The 22,905-nt window shown below is 36.7% G+C and overlaps 2 protein-coding genes across 2 annotated transcripts; both read right to left on the bottom strand.

Annotated features, from left to right (window-relative positions):
* Positions 1–5,176: 5,176 nt before the first annotated feature.
* LOC112319918 (olfactory receptor 8K3) lies at positions 5,177–9,669 on the bottom strand. The gene is made up of 2 exons (XM_024577311.4): positions 9,646–9,669; positions 5,177–6,879 (listed from the first exon to the last, which is right to left on the bottom strand). Exon 2 carries the CDS (start codon positions 6,854–6,856, stop codon positions 5,915–5,917), a length of 942 nt encoding a protein of 313 aa, XP_024433079.2. The 5' UTR covers positions 6,857–6,879; positions 9,646–9,669; the 3' UTR covers positions 5,177–5,914.
* A 4,082-nt stretch (positions 9,670–13,751) lies between these two features.
* Positions 13,752–14,773, bottom strand: LOC112319928 (olfactory receptor 8K3-like). The gene has a single exon (XM_024577321.3). The coding sequence runs from the start codon at positions 14,771–14,773 to the stop codon at positions 13,811–13,813; it is 963 nt and encodes a 320-aa protein (XP_024433089.3). The 3' UTR covers positions 13,752–13,810.
* Positions 14,774–22,905: the final 8,132 nt, after the last annotated feature.

Here is a 22,905-nt window from a genome sequence, read left to right on the forward strand (position 1 = left end):
GGGTAGCAGAGTGAAGGATTGAAATCCGGAGGAGAGTGAGGCGGGAGCCATTGCTCCCACTCGGCCCCTCCCCCACTTACAGCGTCACAGCTCAGTGACCAGCATTACCCCGCCCTGGTGAACACCTAAGGCTCCGCCCCTTAAAGTAACAGACGCGCCAAGACAAAAAAAAAAAAATGGCCCAAATGACAGAACACTTCAAAGCTCCAGAAAAAATACAACTAAGCGACGAAGAGATAGCCAACCTATCGGATGCACAGTTCAAAGCACTGGTTATCAATATGCTCACAGACTTGGTTGAATCTATTCGAAAAACAGATGAAAAAATGAAGCCTATGCTAAGAGAAACAAAGGAAAATGTACAGGGAACCAATAGTGATGCGAAGGAAACTGGGACTCAAATCAATGGTGTGGACCAGAAGGAAGAAACAAACATCCAAACAGAAAAGAATGAAGAAACAAGAACTTGGAAAAATGAGGAGAGGCTTAGGAACCTCCCGGATGCCTTGAAACGTTCCCACATCCGAATTATAGGGGTGCCAGAAGGAGAAGAGGAAGAACAAAAAATTGAAAACTTATTTGAACAAATAATGAAGGAGAACTTCCCTAATCTGGCAAAGGAAATAGACTTCCGGGAAGTCCAGGAAGCTCAGAGAGTCCCAAAGAAGCTGGACCCAAGGAGGAACACACCAAGGCACATCATAATTACATTACCCAAGATTAAACGCAAGGACCTACATCCAAGATTACTGTATCCAGCAAACCTATCACTTAGAATGGAAGGGAAGATAAAGTGCTTCTCAGATAAGGTCAAGTTAAAGAAGCTCATCATCACCAAGCCCTTATTATATGAAATGTTAAAGGGAGTTACCTAAGAAAAAGAAGATCAAAAATTGGAACAGTAAAAATGACAGCAAACTCACAGTTATTAACGGCCACACATAAAACAAAAACGAGAGCAAACTAGGCAAACAACTAGAACATGAGGGTTGTCATTAAGGGAGTGGGAGGGGGAGAGAGGGGGAAAGGTACAGAGAATAAGTAGCATAGATGATAGGTGGAAAATAGACAGGGGGAGGGTAAAAATAGTGTAGGAAATGTAGAAGCCAAAGAACTTATAAGTATGACCTATGGACATGAACTATAGGGGGGGGATGTGGGAGGGAGGGGGGTGGGCAGGATGGAGTGGAGTGGGGGGGGAATGGGACAACTGTAATAGCATAATCAATAAATATATTAAAAAAAAAAAAAAAAAGAATATAGACCCTCCTGTTGCATGACTGCTGGGACCTCCCTACCTCATAGCATTTCTTTTCAGCTCTCAAGTGGTTACAACTTCTCCAGGGAATCCACATAAATTAGATAGATTGATGATAGATGATAGATAGATAGATAGATGATAGATAGATAGATAGATAGATAGATGATAGATAGATAGAGAGAGAGACAGACAGAGAGACAGAGAGAGAGAGAGAGAGAGAGAGAGAGACTAGATAGATGTATTCTCCAGAGAATGCCCTAGTTCCTTTCTCCAATAGGAAACCACATGCAGATACAATTTGAAACTTGGGAATATTATGAGTATTGTGAATTGTTAAAAATTCAATGAACCTGAGATTATTTCCTATTCTACAGAAACTAATGTTTAACTTTCATATTCATGCTCCTTAATTAGAATTCTCTCTCGTATTTGAGGAGCTCTTTCAATGACAAACTGTGTATCTTGATTAGTGATGTTTCTCCTCATAGGGTGGATAAATATTTCTGACAGATATGCAATTCCCTTTATCAGTCTAGTCACTGTAATAGGCAGTCATTGTGTGTTTCCATGAATCAGGACAATATTCTCTTAACTGAATATCTTTCGGGTGGGGCTTTCACATCTCCATCCATATGAATGCACACCCTAAAATAACATGATGCTCAGCCTTCACAGCTGCATGTGGTGCTCTATGGTTTTTATGGTATCACTCAGGAATGTTTTTCCCATGCATGAATAGGTCACTAACTAACACTGGCTCAAGGAAGAGGACTTACCTTAAAATAGAAAAATGATCACATGTTGGGCTTCATGGCATTTATTGGTTCAGTAGCTCAACAATATCAGAGTCAATATATTCTGTTGCCCTTAAATTAATTGCCCAAGTGGATGAAGTGCACATAGAAAGGTCCTTCAAAGTCTGAGAAGCAGAAGGTAATAGAGAATAAATATCCCTCTCACAGACCTCTCTATTTTGGAAAGAACATTTATCTCTTATATTGTCCCTGGAAGAATTCCTTCTACAAATCATTAGCAATAGACATTTGGCTTTTTTTGAATTCTGCTTCTCTTTAATCTCCATTTCTTAGACTACATCCTCCTTTCATTTTGTTTTAGCTTTCTATGAGAGCAAAAGCACTCATTAAAAGCAGGACTAATTAATTTACATTTAGGTGAGCTAATATTCATTTACAATTGAATAATTATATTTGTCTTGAATTCATTTTTCTGTGCAGATACAGTTTTCACTGTTTTGAATCTTTCTGCTATTTCTCCTCTTCTAATCCTACATCTTCCAAAGTGAAGTTTTATTTCCTGTCATCTCTGGGGTGACATCAGTGAAACAAAAATGATATTAAGAGACAATTTAGGGACCTTGTTAAGAACACAGAGTCTTGAGCATGAACTTGACTACTTGGTTTGAAATCTGGGTCTACCACCCAATACTTAGTGGGCTCTGACAATTTACTTAGCCTCTCTAAATCAGCTTTTCATAATCTGAAAAATAGAAATTATAATAGGACCCCTCTCAAAAAGTTGTTGTGATAATCAAATTCACCAAGACATGAAGAATACTCAAAAGTATGAAGTATTATTACTTGGGAGTAATAAAGACTAGGTATCTTAAAGATTCCTTTTAACTCCATTTACACTTTGGTATTTATCCTTATATGAAACTGTATCCTGTACTTTTTTATATTGTTAGGCTTTATTTTATTTTTAGAGAAGTTTTATGTTCATAGCAAAAGTGAGAATGTACAGAGATTCCCATGTATTCCTTGACCCATTCATGCTCAGCTGCCCCGTCCCATTGTCAACAGCTCTTAACAAAATGGTACATTTGTTACCATCCATGAACCTACACTGGCACCTCAACTTCACGGTATACATTTGATTCACTCTTGGTGGTGTACATTTTATGGGTTTGAATAAATATATAATGACTTGTATCCACAATTATAGCTTCATACAAAGTATTTTCACTACCCTAAAAATTTTCCCAGCTTCCTCTATTCATCCTTACCTATGCCCTAACCTCTGGCAACCACAAATCTTTTTACTGTCTCCATAGTTTCACCTTTTCCAGAATGTCCCATCACTGGAATAATGCAATATATACCCCTCTCTGATTAGCTTTTTCACTTAGTAATATACATTTCAGATTTTACCACATTTTTTATTGCTTGATAGCTCATTTCTTTTTAGTGCTCAATAAAATATCATTGTCTGGATGTACTATAGTTTATTTGCCCCTCCACCTATTGAAGTACATCTTGGTTGATTTGTATGATGCACTTTTAAAATTTTATTCCAGTGAAGTATTTTAAGTGTGCTTTGGCTGAACATTGAATGTTATTGCAGGATAGTGAGCAAAGCAAATATTGTAGACAAATAACTTTAATAAAATCCCAGAAATATTAAGAAAAATAAAAATACACAAAAGAAAAATAGCATATTAAAAGTAAGCATATGGGAAAACTTGGAGAGTGACATGGAGCTACTATGCACAAAAGGCAAAATGACCACACCCTTGGTATGTATTAGACTGCACTTACATTAGAAATATGCCATCGTGCAAACAGCAGGATTATTTTTCTTTGCTTCCCACAATAATCAATCAATGCAGTTAAACAATAAAAGCCAGTTAAAACACAGTGCTTAATCAATAGTGATCAAAATCAGGAAATATAGAACTAAGACTCAACAAGAAGAGGGTATATGCAGCCCGCACAGTGGGTGCATCTCAAGTACCCAGTTTGGGTGATAGGGGAGGCTGTGCACTGGACCCTACAGGACACCTACTACATTAGGCCACACTACCGAGACATGGAGTCAAAACAGCTCTACTTAATACATAGAAGCAAACACAGGGAGCCTGCCAAAATGAGGACACAAAGAAACATGGCCCAAATGAAAGAACATATCAAAACCCCAGAAAAAGAGCTAAATGAAATGGAGATAAGCCCATCAGATGCAGAGTTCAAAACACTGGTGATAAGGGTGCTCAAAGAAATTAGTGAGGACCTCAGCAACATAAAAAAGACCCAGTCAGAAACAAAGGACACATTAATTGAAATAAAGAACTATTTACAGGGAAACAACAGTAGAATGGATGAAGCCAAGAATCAAATAAATGATTTGAGTCATAAGAAAGCAAAAAACAACCATAAAGGACAAGAAGAAAAAATAATCCAAAAAAAAACGAGAATAGTATATATAATTAGCCTCTGGGACAAGTTTAACAGGTCCAACATTTGCTTCATAAGGGGGCCAGAAAGAGAAGAGAAAGAGCAAGAAATTGAAAATCTATCTGAAAAAACAGTGAAAGAAAACTTCCCTAATTTGGTGAAGGAAATATACATGCAAGCCCAGGAATCTCAGAGAGTCCCAACCAAGATGAATGCACAGAGGCCCACGCCAAGACACATCATTATTAAAGAGCCAAAGGTTAAAGATAAAGAAATATAAAGATAAGAAAGAAAGAAAAAAAGAAAGGAAGGGAAGAAGGAAGGAAGGTAAGTTAGTTACCAGAAAGTTGCCAGATGAGAGGGGGGAGGGAGAGAATGGTTGAAGAGATGAGGGGATGAAAAAGCACAAATAAGTACTTACAGAATAGACACGGGGGTGTAAAGTACAGGGAAATGGAGCAGTCAAAGAACTTATGCTCATCATCCATGGACATGAAAAATGGTGGGGGGATTGCCGGAGGGACTGGGGGTTGCTGGGTGGAGGGGGCAAAGGGGGAAAATCAGGACAACTGTAATAGCACAACCAACAAAATATAATTTAAAAAATTTGGAAATATCAACTTAAGAAAAGGGGAACAGCACAATTAATGTTCATAGGATAGTTCCCTTACCCAAGGTTACCAAAAATAGCTTTTAAACATGGATAATTACTTTTTTCAAAGAGATAAGGAAATACTACAATCTCAAAAACGGAATAGCCAGTAATTAAGCAACAACTAGTTGAGGGGAAAACAGTACTAGGGATTTCTATGTGGCCTCAGAAATTTCTCTTACTTTAAATTCTCTGATATCAACAAAATAGACCAATTAAGACAAAACTAGGTGCCAGTCAGAGCCTATGGACGGCTGAATTAGAAGTATATTCAGTTAATAGACTCAGACTTGGAAAAAGTGGGATCCCAATGTTTGGAAGGGGTACTTGAGCAGAGTAATATGACTGAGAACGTCAAATCATCAGATATCACAGACACAACCATCAGTAAGTACAGTTCTGAAACATACCGGAGAAGGGCATGAAAGCTGAGACAAAAGGAAGAAAGGGCACACACACTCACACTCACACTCACACTCACACATACCCATGCTGGGATTTTATTCTGATGGATGAAGAAACATCAGAATCCTTGACAGTTTTTTCTATATTCACCTAACACGTTCTGCTACATTATAACACTTATGTAATTTAAGTATATAATTTATCTTTCCCCTGAAGAAAGAATTTTTTTTTTACTATTTTGTTCATTAATCTATTTACAGGAATTAGACATGCCTAGCATCTGTAAGAAAATTGATAAATATATGTCAAACTCAGTTGTGCTTGCTATCTCTTTAGGAGGTACATACAGCAAAATTTAAAGTCCTTAATCTAGGTCCTAGTTTATAGGAATCATATTGTATGCAAACCTTACGAAAAAGTGTTGCATAGCTTTGTCCACACCCTTTGTAGTGCACATTTGACATCTTTGTTCCTCAAGCTGTAGATCAAGGGATTCAACATGGGGATCACAAGGGTATAAAATAGGGAAGCCACTTTATCACTGTCAAAGGAATGACTGGACTCGGGTTGCACATACATAAATATCAAAGTCCCATAGAATACAATGACCACAGTCAGGTGGGATCCACAGGTAGAAAAAGCCTTGTGCCGACCCTCAGCGGAGTTCATCCTGAGAATGGATACCAGAATGAGGAAGTAAGACACAAGAACTATCAGAAGGGATGAAATCAAATCAAAACCTGCTAAAATCAGAATAATCATTTCAATTTCATGCGTATTGGAGCAGAGTAAAGATAACAAGGGGAGACTGTCACAGTAGAAATGTCGGACAACATTGTAGCCACAGAAAGATAAATTAAAAATCTTTGTGGTGACTAGAAGAGCAACAAATGTGCTGTAGAGATAGGGAACAGCCACCAGCAGCTGACATGTCCTTTGTGACATGATGACTGGGTAGAGCAGAGGGTTACAGATGGCCACGTAGCGGTCGTAGGACATGGCGGATAGAATAAAAATTTCACTAACAATGAACACAAGAAAGAAAGCCAGTTGGATAGCACAGAAACAATAGGAGATTGTATTTTGATCCGCAACAAAATTTACTAACATTTTGGGTCCTACAGTTGTTGAATAACCAAGATCAGTGAGAGCCAGGTGTCTGAGAAAGAAGTACATGGGTGTCTGGAGCCCCGAGTCCACCTTGGTGAGGATGATCATGCCCAAGTTGCCCACCACTGAGATGACGTAGATAAGGAAGAAGAGCCCAAACAAGGGAGCCTGCAGCTCAGGGCGGTCTGTGATCCCCGTGAGAATGAATTCACTAAACACTGTTAAATTTTGTGTTTCCATGCAGTGTTTTCAGGAAAGTTATTCTGGAAAAAGACATCAGCATAGTTAATAGATTTCACATTTTATACCTGGCAAATATTTAGCGTGCAAAGCTAGTATAAATAAGATAAATCCAAATTTTCTAATTCAGAATATATGAAAATAGGCCTGCCCCACAAAAATAATATTCATAAATAGAGCTAGAAACAGATAGTCAGGTGTTCTCAACTGGAGGTGATTTTACTGAGCAACAACACTGACCAATATCTAGAAGACATTTCGGTTGTCACAACTCGGAGGTAGGGTGCAACTGGCACGTAGTGTTAGAGTCAGTTATGCTTCTAAACATTCTGTAATACCCAATTTTTAGCCCAAAATATCAACAGTGCCAAGGCTGGGAAACCAGAATGGTAAGCTAAATATATTATAAAGATAGATGATAGATAGATAGATGATAGAAAGAAATAGATGATTAATAGGAAGATGGATAAACAGATACATAGAAACACAGAAAGATACATAGATAGAGATGGGCATACAGTACATAGATAGAAATACATATAGATATAGACATATATATAGATATATAAAGAAAATATAAAAAGAGTTAAAACTACACTAAAAATTTGGGTGTTGTATAAATTATTGTTGTGCTATTCTTTAGCGTTTTCTTTAGTCACTTATAAAATTGCAATCATATAGTGGCAGTTGTAAATTACATGTAATAATGACTTAATACATATGCCAAGTCTATAATAAATTATATTGTACAATTCAATAATAATGATAGTGACAATTTTAAACCACAAATTCCAAAAATATATGGAACCCACTACTTGAACACATAATCCTGCAAAATTCCTTATGCCTACAGGTGATACAGGCTGAAACCCTAATACAATTGACAGAAATTAGACACTGTATAAATAAAAAAACTATAACAAATTGCAGCGAGAATTATTTGCCTTTATATGGAGAAATATTGTGTGTGTGACAACTGAAATGTCTTATACATATATGCGTATATATATATAATGTCAGTTATATCTCCGTTTATGGTAAACACAAAAATTTGGGCAAATATTTAACTTTTTCAATACTCTCACATGTAAAACCAATACTTTGGATCATTTAATTTTCATTGATCCCTCCCAACAAAACTGCAATTAAGTATTGGCATTGTTTATAATGAAAATTTATAAAAACTCCCTTTAGATAAAGAGATACTGTACTCTTTGATGTACGTTTAAAAGTGTGTGCATTGAATATAATAGCTTTAAGTCACTCTGTTACACAACACTGCAGAGGAGAAATAAAATATACTAAAGATGAAAGATCCACGGATTCTTGAGTATTACTTTAAATTCTTCTACACCTTAAGGCCTCAAGTATGCCTTCAAAGTCTGACATAATACAAAACACAGATAAACATTTTATAAAATCAAATAAAAATGTATCTGAATACCCTTAATAACACACAGATTAAGAATGTATAAAGAACCCATGGACAAAGACAACAGGGAGGGGAGGATTGAAGGTTGGAGGTGGGGGTGGGTAGGGCAGGGGAAAGTAAAGGGAGAAAAATGGGGACAACTGTAACTGAACAACAATAAAAATATATACCAGAGTAAGTGGTGAATGGCAGATTAAGGTAATTATTAGATTTAAAACATTGTGAGCATGAATGCTTCCTTAAAAATATAGAAATAATACTGGTTACATAAAAACTGCAGTGACAGCAGTCCTCAAGTAGTCTAAAAAGGAAAAAAACTTCATAACATTAAATATAAAAGTCATCACATGAAATTTGCATTTAAATCACCTAAAGTATTGCTCATAACCATGTGACCTCCTGAGAGTCTACCCTGCTTCGCTTTTCTCATATCAGAAATGTGGACATGTGCATTAAAAGGTAGTAATTTTAGAAAAATATCTTCAGTGAATTTAATAAGAAGCAGTATAAATCTTGTTTTGTGTGTTTTTGTTTCATTTTGTAAATACCGAAGGCTGAGAAAAATCCTACTTGTTAAGTTTCAGTTTTTCTATGTGGTAAGGAAAGATGAAAGTGTGTGTATCTTTTTTTCTCACACCAAATTGTTCTTTCGTAGTTTAACATCTTTGTTGCATATTGACTTACTATTTTTTAAAAGCTATACTCTTTGAGATAATTATATCTGCTTTCTGTCAGATTCAACCCGAAATTTAAAACCATGCTGAATTATCATAATACTGGGTACTTAAAAGTCTTCTAATATCCACATAATGTCTTTCATATCTCCATATGATGTGGAAAGAATCCGATTTATGCATTTATTTGACTAATCAATTATTAAATATTATTTTATATCAAGAGTGTCACAAAAAAGAGCCTAGAACCACTAAATAACTAAAAGTTTGAAAGATATCAACATGATAGATTGAATACCTGCAGCTTTGTAATTTTGCCAATTTTTAAAAGTTCATATTTAGTTATGCTTGATTTGCACTCAGTTTTGGCCTGCATTTCAAATATAATTATTCATATAAAACAAATATAAGCAACAGCATCATGATATTTCAAAGATCCTTCTGAACATTTAGTCCATCAACCCATGTGAAAACACTCAAAAACATTAATATGTTAAGATAAGGAAAGGGGTTCTATTCCTGATCAGGCATTATGGGGTAGTAGACAGCAAAAGAACCACATCAGAAATGGAAACATTCTGCTAGAATTTGTCATTGAATTAAAGTGACACTTTGCATATGTCACTGAAACATTGTGAATATTGGTAACATAGGACACCACATGAAATGTTCTATCTTTTTACCTGTGATGAAATCTCTCTCTTGACTCCCTCATGTGTTTCTTACGTGGCTCAGTGAGGACCATTTATGGATGTTTTTTGCCTTTTGAGACTGTCCCTGAGGAGATGACAAGCAATCTGTTGATTGTCCCTGCAGTATTTAATAGCACAATTAAAAGCCTGGAAGTTGTCTTTTAATTGTTATGGACAATTGGTATTCACCTTCTTTTCCTTCCTCTCCTTCTTCCTCCCTCCCTCCCTCCCTCCCTTCCTTCCTGCCATGTTTCACTCTTAACCTTCCTTTTGTACTAGACAGGACTCCTGACTGTGATACTGTATCCTAAGCAGGCCCATGAACACTCCTCATTTACACAACGGTCTCCTCAAATGAGTGACACTGTAGAAATGTGTAAATACTGTCCTACTATTTGAAAACGTGTAGGGAATTAAAATAATATAGTGCTTCTTTGATTGGCTTGTCATGTTGTTACTGGTCCAAAGTCCATATCCCAACACTTTTAAGAGGCCAAAACTCAAATCATCAGAGTTTGGAGTAAGGAAAGATTTATTGATTGAGAAGGTGCCAGCTAAGAAGATGAGAGCTTTAATGTTCAAATCCATCTGAAGAAAGTACCAACTTCAGGCTGGTTTTTTTTTTTTTTTTTTTTTGTCAAGGGAAGGGAAAATAGGAGGGGCTTTTTGGAAAATCAAGCCTCAGGCAGGATTCCACTAATGATTAGCATGTCTATGTGAAAGACAAAGGCAGAACTCTTAGCCTGGAGGCCATGAGAACAATGCGGGCCTGAATAATATTAAGTCAGAGAAACTGAGCAGTTCACTCTGTTGCAATGTAATTTTTTGCCTTAAGGAACAGAAATTAGCTACTGTTACTTCTCATTTCATTGTGCGATTTTATCATCTGTCTTTTCACCACTTGTCATTTTCTTTACAGCTTATTGCACAATTTCAGTTACTCTGTGCAGACCCACTCCCATAGAGGTATATTCCATTAAACCAAAGTTCCCTCTGGCAACTCCTTTACAGCCACATGCTGTGCACTGATCTCAGCCAGTTAATAGTCAAAGTTGTAGCTGGACCAGCCCCTGTGGTTTTTATGATTGATTGAAAGATGCCCTCAGCAATAACCTCCAGGAAACTTTGAAAAGGTACAGTTTTATTATTTACAAGACCTGCAAATGATACAGCATATCTGGGCCACACAGTAAGTTCTGGGTATGGTGGTGGAGAAGGGAAGGAAAGCTGAGGGGAAAGGAGAAGAGGGAGGGGAGGAGAACAGGGACCTGGGGCAATCAAAGCTTAAATCCATCACTTGTATTACAAAAAAAGAAAAAAAATACCGGGGTTACAGTATAACCTCCTCCTCTGCCACTGTTTCTAACCCTTGGCAATCACTAATCTGATTCCATCACTCTGTTTTTGTCATTTGAAGAATGCTGATGAATAATGGCATACCACTGGCAATATTTGGGGACTGGGTTTTTCCACTCAACCTAATTCTCTTATGATTTATTTGTCCCTTTGTGTGTATAAATCACTTGTTCCTCTATTGTTGCTGAGTAGTATTCCTTGGTAGGGAAGGTTCAGTTTTCTTAGCCAATCACTCATAGACGGGCATGTGGGTTCTTCCCAGTTTTCAAGTATGATGAATAAAACTTCCTGGGACATTCACTCAAAGATGACTATATAACATTCATTTCATTCCCTTGGGGTGAGCTCCCAAGAGTGTGATTGGTAGGTTGTTTTAATGTTGATAAAGTCCATTTACCAAGCTGTTGTACAGATTATGCTTTTGATGTCATGCTGTTATTGGTGAACAGTCTGCCTGAAGTGCCAGGGAGTCTTCCCCATTGGCCATGAAGGCAGCAGAAGGAGGTTCTTATATTCCTCCTTCCTGAGGAGTCTAAGAAAAGCTGGAAACATCAATGGATAGGGCCTGAGTGTAAAAAGGTAGCAAGAGAATGGGATAGAGAAAGCCCTTCCCCTGCCAACCAAATTATGGGTGGGACCAGGGGAAGGCAGGCACAGGTGCCATAAAAGTCAAAATGGTGCAAGGGGAGGTACTGACCAAAGAGGCCTGTCAGTCTAGCCTGGGAAAAGGAGGGATTGGTTTGGAGGTGGACCCACCCAAAGTGTGCTAAAGTTTGGGACGTTGACTGGCTATTTGGGGAAAGCACCAGGCCTGTTTCACACCCAAGTTAATATAATCCCAGGGAAACAGAGGCTTGGGCTCATGGCTCTTTTGCTGGTGACCTGCAGTTGCCCTCACCTGTTCTCTCCATGGGCCATGTGGCCTTAGCAGGTCTCACTCCCTCTGGGCCATCTGGTGATGTACCCGCTGGTGCATTTCTGCACTCTCCTGACAGTGTGACTCTGCAGCCCTAGCAGCTGCATGACTCATGGCTGGGTGGTCTCACATGCAGGCTCCAGCAGGGAGCCTAAAATGAACACCAGCCAGGAGCAAACTAAGCTACCTGGGTGGGGACTGGGACTGTTTAGCAGCTGCCTTCAGTCTCCAAGGGACTGTACTTTGAAATGGAGCAGGAAGTCTGGACGCTGGCTTTTGGCTTGGTCTTGCCAAGGAGATGGGTTTTGAGACAGGAGTTCGCCATTCTCCCAGGTCGTGCAGCACCTGACTAAAAGCTCTTTCCTTGTGCACCAGCATCTGCCTCACGTGTTTGGCTTTTGTGGTGACTGGCAACCAAACCCCTGCTTCTGTTTCGTTACACCATCTATACACTTTGTTCCTCTGTCACAGAGTCTTTCCTTGACTGCTTAGGTTTTATTTACCAAGAGCTGTGAGAAATTTGATTATGATGTGACTTTACATAGTTGTTTATGTGCTGTTTGTATCCAGGGCTTGTTAATATTCTTCAGTCTGAAGGTTTTACATTTTTATCATATTTGAACATTTTCACAATATTTTCTTTAAATATATTGCCCATTTCTCATTCTGCCTATTTCTGTTTTTTCTCTAAGCCCCATAAAGAGAGGGGTTTAGGTTGTTCAATTGACAATATGTGTTTATTACCTTGAATGAACCCATTTCTATAAAATCTATCACGCATTCTTTTTAATGCCTTTCACCATGTTAGGCGCTACAGATACAACTACGAAGGTGATGTCAGAGTCCCTGGCTTTCTAAAAATAACTGTCTAGTGCAGGAGAAATGCATTTCGCTATCCATGAAGAATAGCAACAATCTGATTTGAAATTAAATATAGGTTAGTATGTGAAGCATGAACAGGAAATAACCATCTGTTAGTGATATATTTTTTATCATGCAGATGGCAAATAGACTATGAAAAGATGCTCCACATCACTAAATCATCAGAGAAACCACAACAAGGTATCATCTCACATCTGTCAGAATGGCTATAATCAATGCATCAATGAATAACAATTGTTGGTGAGGATGTGGAGAAACGGGAACCCTTGTACACTGTTGATGGGAATACAGATTGGTGCAGCCACTCTGGAAAACAGTATGGAGATACCTCAAAAATTGAAAATGGATCTGCCTTTTGACCCAGCAATCCCACTTCTGGGAATATACCCAGAGAAGTCCGAAACACTAATTGAAAAGAACGTAAGCACCCCTGTCTTCATTGCAATGTTTTTTACAATCGCCAAGATATGGAAGCAGGAGAGGTGGTGTCCATCAGTGAATGGGTGGATACAACAACTCTGGGTAATTTATACAATGGAGCACTACTCAGCCATAAAAATGAAGAAAATTCTACCTTTTGTGGCAGCATGGATGGACTTGGAGAATATTATGCTAGGGGAAATAAGCCAGTCAGAGAAAGACAAAGACTGTATGATTTCATTTATATGTGGACTCTAATGAACAAACTGAACTAACAAGCAAAATAGAGACAGACTCACAGAGAGAGAGGAGGATAGCAGCCTGGGTGGGAGGAGAGGTCAGAGGGTGGAGGGATGGAGCAAAAAGGAAAAAGGACAACAGTATGGTGATTGTAGGGGAAGGGGGTGGGTATAAGGGAGCTAAATGATAATGGAAAAATATGCAATACAATTTTTTATAAAAAAATTTATGTATATTTTTTTATTTCTAGGTTTATACATCTATTCTTTCTCATGCCATGGAGATAACAGTATAAGTTTAAAGCAATCCAGTTATTGCATACATTGGTCGATACATCAGTTGCTAGCGTATCCTACAGTGGATTTCAAATAGAATATTTGCACACATTCCCCAGGTTCTACTTAGGGCATTCTTCACCTCTTTGTTCCGCAAACTGTAAATCAATGGATTCAGCATGGGGATGACCAAAGTGTAAAATAAAGAGGCCATTTTATCAGTATCAAGTGAATGACTGGACTTGGGTCTCACATACATAAATAACAGGCTACCATAGAAGATGACAATGACTGTCAGGTGAGAGCCACAGATGGAGAAAGCCTTGTGCCTGCCCTCTGCAGAGTTCATCCTGAGGATGGCACCCAGGATCAGAATGTAGGACATAAGCACTATCAGAAGAGAATAAGTCAAAGTAAAAGCTGCAAAAAGCAGAATGATCAATTTAATTTCATGTGTGTCCGAGCAGAGCAAAGATATCAATGGCAGACTATCACAGTAGAAATGCCTGATGACATGATAGCCACAAAATGATGAAATGAAAATTTTTATGGTGGTCAGCAAAGATAAAAAGACACTGTACAGGTAGGGTATAGCCACCAGCAAGTGACATAATCTTTGTGACATGATGACTCTGTAGAGCAGAGGGTTACAGATGGCCACATAGCGGTCATAGGCCATTGCTGACAGAATAAGATTTTCACTAGTGATAAACATACTGAAGAAAGTGAGTTGGACAGCACACCAATTATAGGAGATTGTATGCTGATTTACAGCTAAATCTACTAGCATTTTGGGTCCTACAGCAGTCGAACAACTGAGATCACTGAAAGCCAGGTGTCTGAGAAAGAAGTACATGGGTGTTTGTAGCCTGGAGTCTATCTTGGTAAGGATGATCAAGCCCAGGTTACCCACCATGGAGACCATGTACACAATGAGGAACAGCCCAAACAATGGAGCCTGCAGCTCTGGGAGGTCCGTGACCCCCAGCAGAATGAATCCATTCAACATTGTTAGATTGTGTTTGTCCATCCAGACTATTCAGGGAATCTGTAACAGGAAAAAATAGAAAAATAGTCATTAACTTTCATGAGTTATGACTGAGATTACCATTGTAACAAGTGATTAAAGGCTTAAATTATTCATTTATAGCTTGTGGCATTAACTGGCTACTCTCTAACGCTTGGCGGCTCAATTCTCGGTCTCTCTCAGCTCAGTGAAGCTCTTGACAGGTTTCTTACATCTGACATGAAAAGCACAAAGAACAAAAATAAAAATAGGTAAATTGGACTTTATCAAAAATGGTAAAACAGACATTTGTGCACCAAAGAATGAAAAGATGACCCACACAAAGAAAAAAATGCAAATTATTTATCTAGTAATAGCTTAGTAGGTAGAATATCAAAGGCCTTTTGTTACTCAACAACAAAAATGAACAATCCAAATTTATTTTTTATTTTAATTTTTAAAATAATTTATTTATTTTATTATTTTTTTAGCAATTAAAAAAATTTTTTTGGTATTCAATTACAGTTGTCTGCATTTTCTCCCCTCCCCCCACCCCACCCCAGCCAAACCCACCTCCCTCCTCAGCCTCCACCCTACCCCTTGATTTTGTCCATGTGTCCTTCATAATAGTAGTTCCTGTAAACTCCTCTCCCCACTGTCCCCTCCCCACTCCCCTCTGGCTGAACAATCCAAATTTAAAAGCAGGCGAAAGACTTAGACAGAAGATTTACATATTTCTTACAGAAGATAAACAAATAGCCAAAAGCACATGAAAAGATGTTCAACATTTCTAGTCATTAAGAAAATGCAAATCAAAACCACAATGAGACACCACTTTATACCTCCGAGGATGGCTATAAGAAAAAAGATTACAGATGTTACAAATGCTGGCAAATGTTAGGAAAGATTAGAACCTTTGAACATTTGTGCAAGTAACATAAAATAAAATAGCCACCATGAGAAGAGTTATGCAGAACGGCCTCATTCACAAGAGTCAAAAATGGGAACAACCCCAAAGTCAATGAACTGGCGAATAGATAACACGAGTATTATGTGCAAACGATAGAACATTAATGCGCTATAAAAAGGAAAAAGGATTGATACATGCTACAACATGGAATAGGTGTTAAAACATCTAATGGTAAGTGAAAAAAATAAAAGCTATATATTGTACCTATTGTACAATTGCATCCTATGAAAAATCCAGAATAAACATATTTGTAGAGATAGAAAGCAGAAAATGTATGGTTTGTTCAGGAACACTGAATTAATTCTTAAGAGAGACAATACACTTAGGTACATTTTCTTTTTTACTGGATATCTAAAGTATTATAAATCTCATGGAATAAATGAGAGTTTTAAAAATTGTGCTCTTTTCTAAATCTCTGCTAGTAAATACCAGTCACCCATATGTGAGAAAAGATATTTTTCTCATCATTTTTAGAGTTGTATGTAAAACACAAAACCTCTTTTAATATTGCAATACATTCATTTATATTATTTTATGTGATTTTTGAAGATGACTTGATTCTGATCTTTTAAATCTGTTTTCTTTTTCTTCTCAAGACTTTCCAAACATGTAAAAGGTACAATGGGCAGAACTTAGCATTGGGCACTTGCTAAAAAACTGCCCTAAATATAGAGCTCACAGAAGTCGTCATTCCCCAGTCCTGCCTCCCTCCCTGTGCAAAATACAGCTTTCGACACTAACATAAGTGGCCATAAATGAATTACACAATGAGAGATCAATAAATTTGCATTTAGATGCATGTATTTAAACATCTCTGTAATATTTCAGTTGGAATAAAGGGAGTTTAAGAAAGAGCCACTAAATAAATATGGAGTGGAAAAGATATTTTAATTTTAGGTAAAAGACACATTCCTGCTTAAATCTGTATTGATGCATATTTTAATCTTGTTTCCAGTATCCATTAGATGTGTACTCCGATGTGTACCTAAAATGACAATTGTCTTTTAATTGTCATTTAAAAGACAATTGGATGACACTTCAAACACTCTTCCAAGGCTAAAGGAGAGGGTGAGAACTCCTATGAGACTGGTAGGATGGAGGGATGGTAAATCCACGATTTGATATTTTGCTTTGGCCTCACCTCCCACTAAAAGTGGTGATTTGCATATGATACTGATGCTTTCAATGATAACTGAATTTGGAAAACACGTGGCATTTTTGAAAATGACAATTGCAAGGATTTTAAAGATATTAATATAATCATTTTCATTTAGAGGTAACTGGAGAAAATTATGAGTGTGTTATTATTTATGGTTCAAAGTTCTGAAACATACTCAATTGACTACAGATAACAATATCAAATTTGACATCTGGATTAAGGGTCCAAGTGAAAAAAGACACGACTATCTTAAGTTTTGGGAGGCAGACTTTTTAAATGTAACTCTCTTTTCAAAAGTTGCTTTTTTTTTTAACTATTCAAAGAGTACCTACCACATCAACATAAATGTCTAGCTTTTGTAAAAAATCATAATGAAGATATTTACACCAGCATACTTGCCTGGAAACTTCAATTATTGAAGCAGGTTGTTAAAGCTCTGGCTAAACAATCCCCAAGGTGGGGTATTAAAGACTGACAGTAAAAGTGGGAGAAACAGATACCATCTACCCACCTCTAATGAGGAATCTCTCTGTGCTCCCCATGTACTCTGAACATAACCCCGTAAGAAGAATTTATAGGATTCTTTGGTCCTTTGAGACCCTCCCTGTGGAGAAAGGGCACAATTTGTTAATTATGCTTAAAGCATTTGAATGCGTCAAACAAAGCCAATGGGATAGCCGCTAGCTATCCAGGATATCTTTACATGCCCACACAAATGACATGAGGTGCTTTGCCTCAGTTTCTCTTGGTTAAGTCTTTTCTAGGGCAACACGGACAGCGGTAATCAAAACATCATTTCTGAAAGAGGGGAGTTTTAGTTTTTCTTGCAAGCCTTGTCTCCTTTGAAAGGAGTGAGGACATAATAGAGAAATGCTTGAGCATTTATTGCATTGTTTTAAAATTTGCAAAGGAAAATATATGTGAAGCCATTTTCCCCTTATTTATGGTGTTTTTTGCTTGCTATTAAAGTATAATACATGTATTAACAAATACATAAATCGTAAATAAATTTTATAAAAATTAACACATCTGTGTAGCCAGAATCCAGATTAAACAGAAATTACAACCACCAAAATAAATAAAATATTATCAGGACTCCAGAAGCATTCTTCATTCTCTTTTCTATTATGACTGTGCCCCACACCTCCCCGCACACCGAAGTAACTACAACGCTGACTTCTAACAGCATCAATTATTTTCACCTATGTTTGTTACTTCATATAAAAGAAATCCTACACATGTGTTTTATGTGTGTCTGGGCTTTTTCACTTGATATATTGTCATAGGTATTTCTAGATTGCTTATTTTTATTTTTGTGTACAATTCCATTTTCTAAATATGTCACAATTCATCTGTTATTCTCTTTTTAATTATTGGAATTGGTTTCAATTTAGAGGTTTTATGATCAGTGATATTGTTAACATTCTTTCAATTTTATGCTTTGAAAATAAAATTCTTTTCATATTTTTGGGTATTTATAAAGTAATAACATTTGGATTTATTAAAGATAATCACTTATAAAAATATTGCCCTGATATAGGTGAGGGTTTCCTGATAATGGTAACTAAAAACTACTCTCACACCCAGATACTTTTTTCCCCTCAAGCAAAATATACAAATTACCTAATATCCTTTATTGAAAAGATTACTTGTTTTGTTATGGAAAATAGTGATGCCTCTATTACAAGTTGGGTGACTGTGTGTGTGTGTGTGTGTGTGTGTGAGTGCATTGGTTTCTGGAGTCACTCTTCTATCCCATGGATCGGAATATCTGTCCTCAGGACAATCTTGTGTTTTTTAAAAACTGCTATAGCTAATAGCTACATCTGGTTCTGTAACTCCTGCAACTTTATTCTCTTACTTCAAGATCATCTCTGCTGTTTTTAGGTGTTTTGCCTGTCTGAATAAATTATATAATTAGCTTCCAAAGTTCTAAAAGGAAGAAGTAAGAAGTAAAAGAAAGGAGGAAAGAAGGAAGGAAGGAGAAAAAGAGAAAGAGGGAGGGAAGAAGGTACAGAGGGGAGAAGGGAAGATGGGAATAAATTAAGTAGAAAGGATTTATGTTGGCATTATATTGAACTTTTAGATCAATCTAAAGATATTTGACTTTGTTACAAAATTATGTCTTTCATTCTGTGGACAAATTTGGTATAAATTTTCTTTGATATATCTCTTTTAAATACTGTATTAAATTTTTATTCAAATTATTACTGAGGTCTTACATTTTTTAAAATGAATTTATTCCTAAATTAGGTTTATTTTTTAATGGTTTCATAAGTATTATCTTTAATTTTATTTTTAAAATTTTTCTGGATGTGATGTAGAAATAAATTTGATTTTTCTAAATTTATTTTGTATACAATTTATCACAGAACTATTTTATTTTTCTTTTAACTAATGATATTGTTATTGATTTAACTTATGTAATTGGTTTTCAACTGTAAAATTAACCATCAACCTTGCATTCTTACATACAGGCACTACTTTTTAAAAACTCTACCACACATTCTAAACAAAGTGTATAACTTACATAAAGTACCCATATGGCACAGCTCAATATCATTTATATTTTTCCCAATATCAGTATAATTTTGGGAAAGTCTGCTGTTTTCCACTTAGCATTGCATTTTACTCATTTCTCTTCCTCCTCCTCCTAACCGTAACCCTAACCCTAACCCTAACCTTACCTGTACCCCTACCCCAACCACATGATTCACCCTTATACGGGATGTAAAACTGAAACTCATAGACACAGACAACGGTGTGGTGGTTACCAGAGAAAAGGGACTGGGGGAGGTTGTAAAGGGTGAAAGAGGCCAAATAAATGGTAACAGAAGATGGCTCAACTTTGGGTGGTGAATTTACAATGCAATATACAGAGCATGTATCATAGAAATATATATTTGAAACATATATGGTCCAATTAACCAATGCCACCCAATCAATTTAATAAAATGAAAAAAAAAAGGTTTATGGTTTAGAATCACAGTCTAAATGTAGAAGTCGTAACAAAAAGAATGAGGATGCCTTGCCCTGGCCAGGTGGCTCAGTTGGTTGGAGCATCACCCCATACACCTAAAGGCTGCAGATTCAATTCCCAGTCAGTGCACATAGCTAGGTGTGGGTTTGGTACAGGTCAAGGGGTGTATGGGGCACGGGGGTGCGGGTAGGGGAGCCACCAATCTATGTCTGCTTCTCACATCAGTATTTTTTTCTTTGTTCCTTCCTCTCTTTCTAAAATCAATAAAAATCAATAAAAATATATCCTCAAGTGAGGGTTTAAAAAACAAAATAGATGGGGGATGGTTAAGAATAGTATAGGAAATGGAGAAGCCAAAGAACTTAAATATACAACCCATGGACATGAACTAGGTTGTGGGGAATGCTGCAGGGTGGTGGGGGATGGGGATAAAGGGAATACAGAAAAAAATGAGGGCCCTTACTAGCATCAGAGAATATCATACAGGGGTACAAACATATAAGTACTCCAGAAAACATAGTTACAAAAAGAAGGTATTGATATTTATGGTATAATGTATTGAATCTGGCAGTGGTGATTACACTCATCTCTAAAATTTAAATTAAAGACAGGCATCTCAAATCATCACTGGAGCTCATCTAATTAGGTAATAAGTACCATCTACTTACCTAAAATGGAGAATGAGTTCTTGTTTCCCCATGCGATTACAAACATAACTGAAATCAGAATTTATGAGTGTCTCTCCCCTGTGAGACACTTTCTGGGAGCCTGATTGCAATTTCTTGGTTATTGCCAAAGCATCAGAGAATAGGACATTTTGCCACGGTCTTTGTTAATTATCCTGGGTACCTTATATTTTTTAATGAAGAAATGGTCTCTTACCTAATTTACCTGTTTTCCTTTGTTATTATCTTTTTTACTTTATCCATTCAAATATATGGGTGTAAGTATACTACAAATTACTTCAACATTTAGCATTTTCCATAATGAATTCTTCCAAGTTTTATGTCTGAGGATGAAGACAAAACTCTTTAAATGTGTCCTATAGTGTTTTAAAGATTCAGAAAAAATAAAATTTAAGAATATGTGTGTAACTCTTTTATTTTTTTAATGTAAAGGACTACATTGAGCTAATGTACCCTAATTCCATAGCCATAATCATCATAGTTTTCATTTCCTAACTTCAATTTCCCTTCCCCACACAGAACTTTCTCTGTAGAAATTGAAATAGGTCCTTAAAAGAAGAACAGCTTTCTAATGTCAATATAATGTATATTTAATGTGCACATATGTTATTATATAATTCATTTTGTATTTAAAAGTTCTCACTCAACTATATATATTTTTAACTACATTCATTTACTACATAAATATTTATAATATTTGACTCACTTCTGTTTTATAAAATTACTATAATCTGGGTCAGACCTCTTTAATATATTTTTTGTTGTGGACACTATTACAGATGTCCCTCATTTCCCCCTCCTTGCTCACCACCCAGCACCCCATCCCCCCACCTTTACCACTTTGTTGTCTGTTTGTTTAAATGGTAATAGGCACTTAGTAAGTGACCAGCTCTTGATTTCTGCATGTATCACCACAATTAGCAACATTGTATACATGATCTCCACTGATCCATAAATGAATCTTTCTTGAAATGGGTGCCTGATTTGGAAAAAGATAAGCACATTTAACTTACTTAAACAAAGACAGATCTATTTCAAGATTTCTTTTATCAATATACATTCCACAATCAATATCCTAGAATTTCATGCTGTGGACACTTATGAATATGTACTGCTTGTAAGGGATTGCAATAAATAATTAAATCAGATATAATTATAGGAACAATTTCAGCTTTAAAACTAAAATTCTCCTACTTGTGTTAATACATAGTTTTAAAAAATAATCCAAATAAAGTTTTGGATTTCAAGTCGAAGGTGCACTAAGCACAATCTGTGTTAACAAAAAAGTTGAGAGAAAAATAAAACATAACTTTAGTATGGTTTTAATATTTGAATGTTCACAACAGTGATAAGACTGGCGTCTGGGATACTGCGGGGGAAGGAGTTACTGAAGTGACGCAGAGCACTGGCGCCCAGTCGCACAGGCGGGCTGGCTCACCGCCGGATCTTTCTACCTTTCCTCCTGGGCCCCACGCTGCACTATTGGTCCTCGTCCTTGCATTAGCTACGAGAAGAATGATTTCAACAGAAGCGAAGATGCCACCACAACCAAGGAAGTATTTGCAGCTATTTTGATTATTCAGTGATTAAGCAGCAATATTTTAAGCATCCACATCTTAAAAGTAAAGTTTCCTACTCACCTTATTTTATAAAGGGGTTGAAATTAATATAATATCATGAGTCCATTTCTGAAAATAATCATGTTTTATGATTGTGGAAACATGAATAACCTTTATCATTCAGTGATATATTCTATTGGATCTTCGACAGATACATTTTCTGAAGTGCTTTTTTTTTTTAGTATTTGTAACCCCCCCTGACCATTTTAGCTCAAAATGCTATTGTGGTTAGAATCACTTAATAAGGATTATAAATTCTGATACTTATTTAAAAGTACATGTTTTCGTATTTAGTTGGATATTTTTGTTAACCGCAATTCATGTACATTTTGTGGGATAAAATAAAGACTTTATTTTCAAAGTTCCTTTTTCAATAAAATTGCTCCAACATAGACAATGGTGGTTCTTTAAACAAATGCCTTTATAAGTACTGAAATAATAAAACCAATCCTGTAGAGAAACTTGGAATGGAAGGTGACAACTGGGGGTATAATTTACAGGTGGATCTCAAGCTTCAAAAAGTAATAGCTCTGTTTATAAGAAGGATAGACAAAATTTATGCTGTAATTGAAATACAGCGAAAAAAGGAAAGGAGGCATAAGAAGGAGGAGTAAGAGAGAGGAGCCAGCACAATGGTTCCTCTGTAAGGCTGGGGAACGTGGACAGGCAACTGGGAAATTCAGCAGTTCAGTTTCTCTGAGAAGGAGGCCCAATGCTGTACCATGACCTCTGTCTGGCCTCC

This window comes from Desmodus rotundus, chromosome 5 (assembly GCF_022682495.2).
Source record: "Desmodus rotundus isolate HL8 chromosome 5, HLdesRot8A.1, whole genome shotgun sequence".
In the NCBI taxonomy this organism is placed as follows: Eukaryota; Metazoa; Chordata; class Mammalia; order Chiroptera; family Phyllostomidae; genus Desmodus; species Desmodus rotundus.

What these genes read in the sequence shown, in the direction of transcription:
- LOC112319928 (XM_024577321.3), bottom strand. Translation starts at nt 14,773, where the DNA reads ATGGACAAACACAATCTAACAATGTTGAATGGATTCATTCTGCTGGGG.
- LOC112319918 (XM_024577311.4), bottom strand. Translation starts at nt 6,856, where the DNA reads ATGGAAACACAAAATTTAACAGTGTTTAGTGAATTCATTCTCACGGGG.